General features: G+C 45.6%; 1 protein-coding gene across 2 annotated transcripts in view; it reads left to right on the plus strand.

The window, feature by feature from the left end:
• Positions 1-612: 612 nt before the first annotated feature.
• LOC134460953 (uncharacterized) overlaps positions 613-2,463 on the plus strand; it is a 22,727-nt gene continuing 20,876 nt past the window's right edge. The window contains exons 1-2 of one of the 2 annotated variants that reach the window (XM_063213602.1): positions 613-644; positions 1,651-1,751. In XM_063213602.1, the coding sequence (XP_063069672.1) occupies positions 1,659-1,751 (93 nt within the window). In that variant the 5' untranslated portion in view covers positions 613-644; positions 1,651-1,658. The other variant, XM_063213601.1, reaches the window with a different exon arrangement.

The following is a 2,463-nucleotide window of genomic DNA, read 5'->3' on the forward strand; positions in this document are numbered from 1 at the left end:
GCGTGATAACTGGTCTGAACACAGAAGTGCTGTTACCTATTTCTGACGCACCTGTGGATAGGTTGGATGAATTAATGTGCGCCCATTGGATAAGTTATCAAAACTTCAGAGTGTGAAATACCATGTGTGGAGTGTGAGAGTGTGAACTCGCTCAGATGAGTGTGTCACACTCTCAAAGAGTGAGACTTGAGAGCCCTGGTATGATGATGCACAAATAAAACACAGACACACACACACACACACACACACACACACACACACACACACACACACACACACACACACACACACACACACACACACACACACACACACACACACACACACACACACACACACACACACACACACACACACACACACACACACACACGTACGTGCATGCTTGTGCGCGCACACTAGAAGAGAAGAGTAACTTTATTAATCCCCAGGGTGAAATTCAGGAACATGCTTTTTTAATTTCGACCTACAATTTGTGGTGTGCCTTGCAATTTTGTCCACAACAAATCACTGGGCTAAACTCAGATCTTGCACAATATCATCCACAACATTAGATGGCGCTGCATCAAACGCCGGATACTAAATTCTATCTTACTGCTGCACATTTCTATGGTCACATGCTTCCTGGGACAACAAGGAAAATGGTGAGTTGATCATCCACTGGATGTATTGACAACAACATTCTTGTGTGTGTTTCGTGGAATAAACAGAACAAGTTTAGCCTCTGCACTGATCTGTTTATCTTTCTAAAGCGCCTTTTAGAACGCGAAATACTGGGCTTGCAAATAGGTCTCAAGCGAGATTATCTCTGCGCTGATCATGTTTTGAATTTTCTGCGTCCGTAACGTCCACTTCTGTAAGTACACAGATCACACATGGCCATTTCATTGTAATATATACTTTATAGTATATATAATATGTACTTTTCCCTTGTTTGTCGGGGACGTAAGATAAGGATTTGAAGTAGGCCTACTGGTTGCTGTTTTAGAGGCATCGAGTGCATCTCTTGATGTTTTCAGAACAGTCAGTGCAGAAGGGGGTTGCTGGGTGGTGCAACAAAGTGCCATCGTCGCCGCGTGAGTTGGGAAGCCAAGCTTGGTTCTGTAGTGTTGACAAAAGTGTGACAGTGGAGCCGCACACGAATAGGGAAAACTGGTCCCCGAGCAACGTTTGGCACAACGCACCCGCGCCGCTTTAGCAACAGTGATGATGGAAAGTGCACACATTCTTTGTGAGGAGTACAGTAAGCGAGTAGACTGCATGTTGAGTTTTGTTGTGTTGTGTGAAGTGTAGGAGTGGAGTGGCATAGAGTGAGGTTTACGTTATTGTCCCCCGGTTTGGGGGAGTTTACTGTCAATGGATGGACCTCATCTGAAGTCTGAGATAGGAATTAAGGACAACATGTCTGCCAACTGTGCAGTGGAGTATGAACATGATTCAAAGCTCTATTTGACACGGCAGATTTGTTTTCTTCAATACAGCATTCTGAGTTTTTTCCTCCTTTGGCCAATTGAGGGCCCCCTATCTGTCTGTCTGTTTGTCTGTCTTTTCCCCACATCAGTTGAGCTGATGACTGATGATGTTTCTCTGCCTTATAAATATATCTCTATCTCTCTCTCTCTCTCTCTCTCTCTCTCTCTCTCTCTCCAGTTGAGGTGATGGCTGATAGTGTTCCGCTGTCGTGTGTGATGTTGGACAGGAGGAAACTCCTCAGCCTCTCTCCCACCAAGATGTCAAGCTCCACTCCCCAGGTACACAAACACACAGACACACACACACACACACACACACACACACACACACACACACACACACACACACACACACACACACACACACACACACACACACACACACCTCATTCACGGGAGAATGGGCACAAGATGAGGACGGGAGGTTAGACAGTAAGGGCCTCCGCACACATGTTCCGACAAAGTGTGGAGCACTGCTCTGCCAGCGTTCCATTCCACTGTTTACAATACAACCCCGCTTGGCACCAATGTCCCTGGATGTCCACGGAGGTCAGCTGACGATTACGGGAGAGTTTAATTTTGTTGGAGCCACCCATTGATTATCCATGCTCTGCTGTGATGAAATTTGCCATTTCTTGTTATTGCACGGGAGTAACCAAAATTGTCAAACAAACAGACACTCGGATATTGTGAACAGGTTGTAAAAACCCGGACATGTCTGCTTGGTCACCCTACCTAACCTCTTAGCCATGACTGCCCTGGTATCCATCCATGTTAGTGTTCATTCAAATTAGTGTTTTGGTAAGAAAACAAATAGTTTGTGCTTTGTACACGCACAACGACACAGAGGCTTCGCCTGAATGGGAGAGGAGATCACTACCTCTCTAGCTGGTGTTTTTTTTCCTCTACTGCCTGCCTCTCTTTCCATCAGCAGCGATTTTATTCAGCACGTAGGTCAGATAAAAGCATCCTTCAGCTATTTTATTCAGCG

The sequence above is a fragment of the Engraulis encrasicolus genome, chromosome 13, assembly GCF_034702125.1.
Source record: "Engraulis encrasicolus isolate BLACKSEA-1 chromosome 13, IST_EnEncr_1.0, whole genome shotgun sequence".
Taxonomy (NCBI): Eukaryota; Metazoa; Chordata; class Actinopteri; order Clupeiformes; family Engraulidae; genus Engraulis; species Engraulis encrasicolus.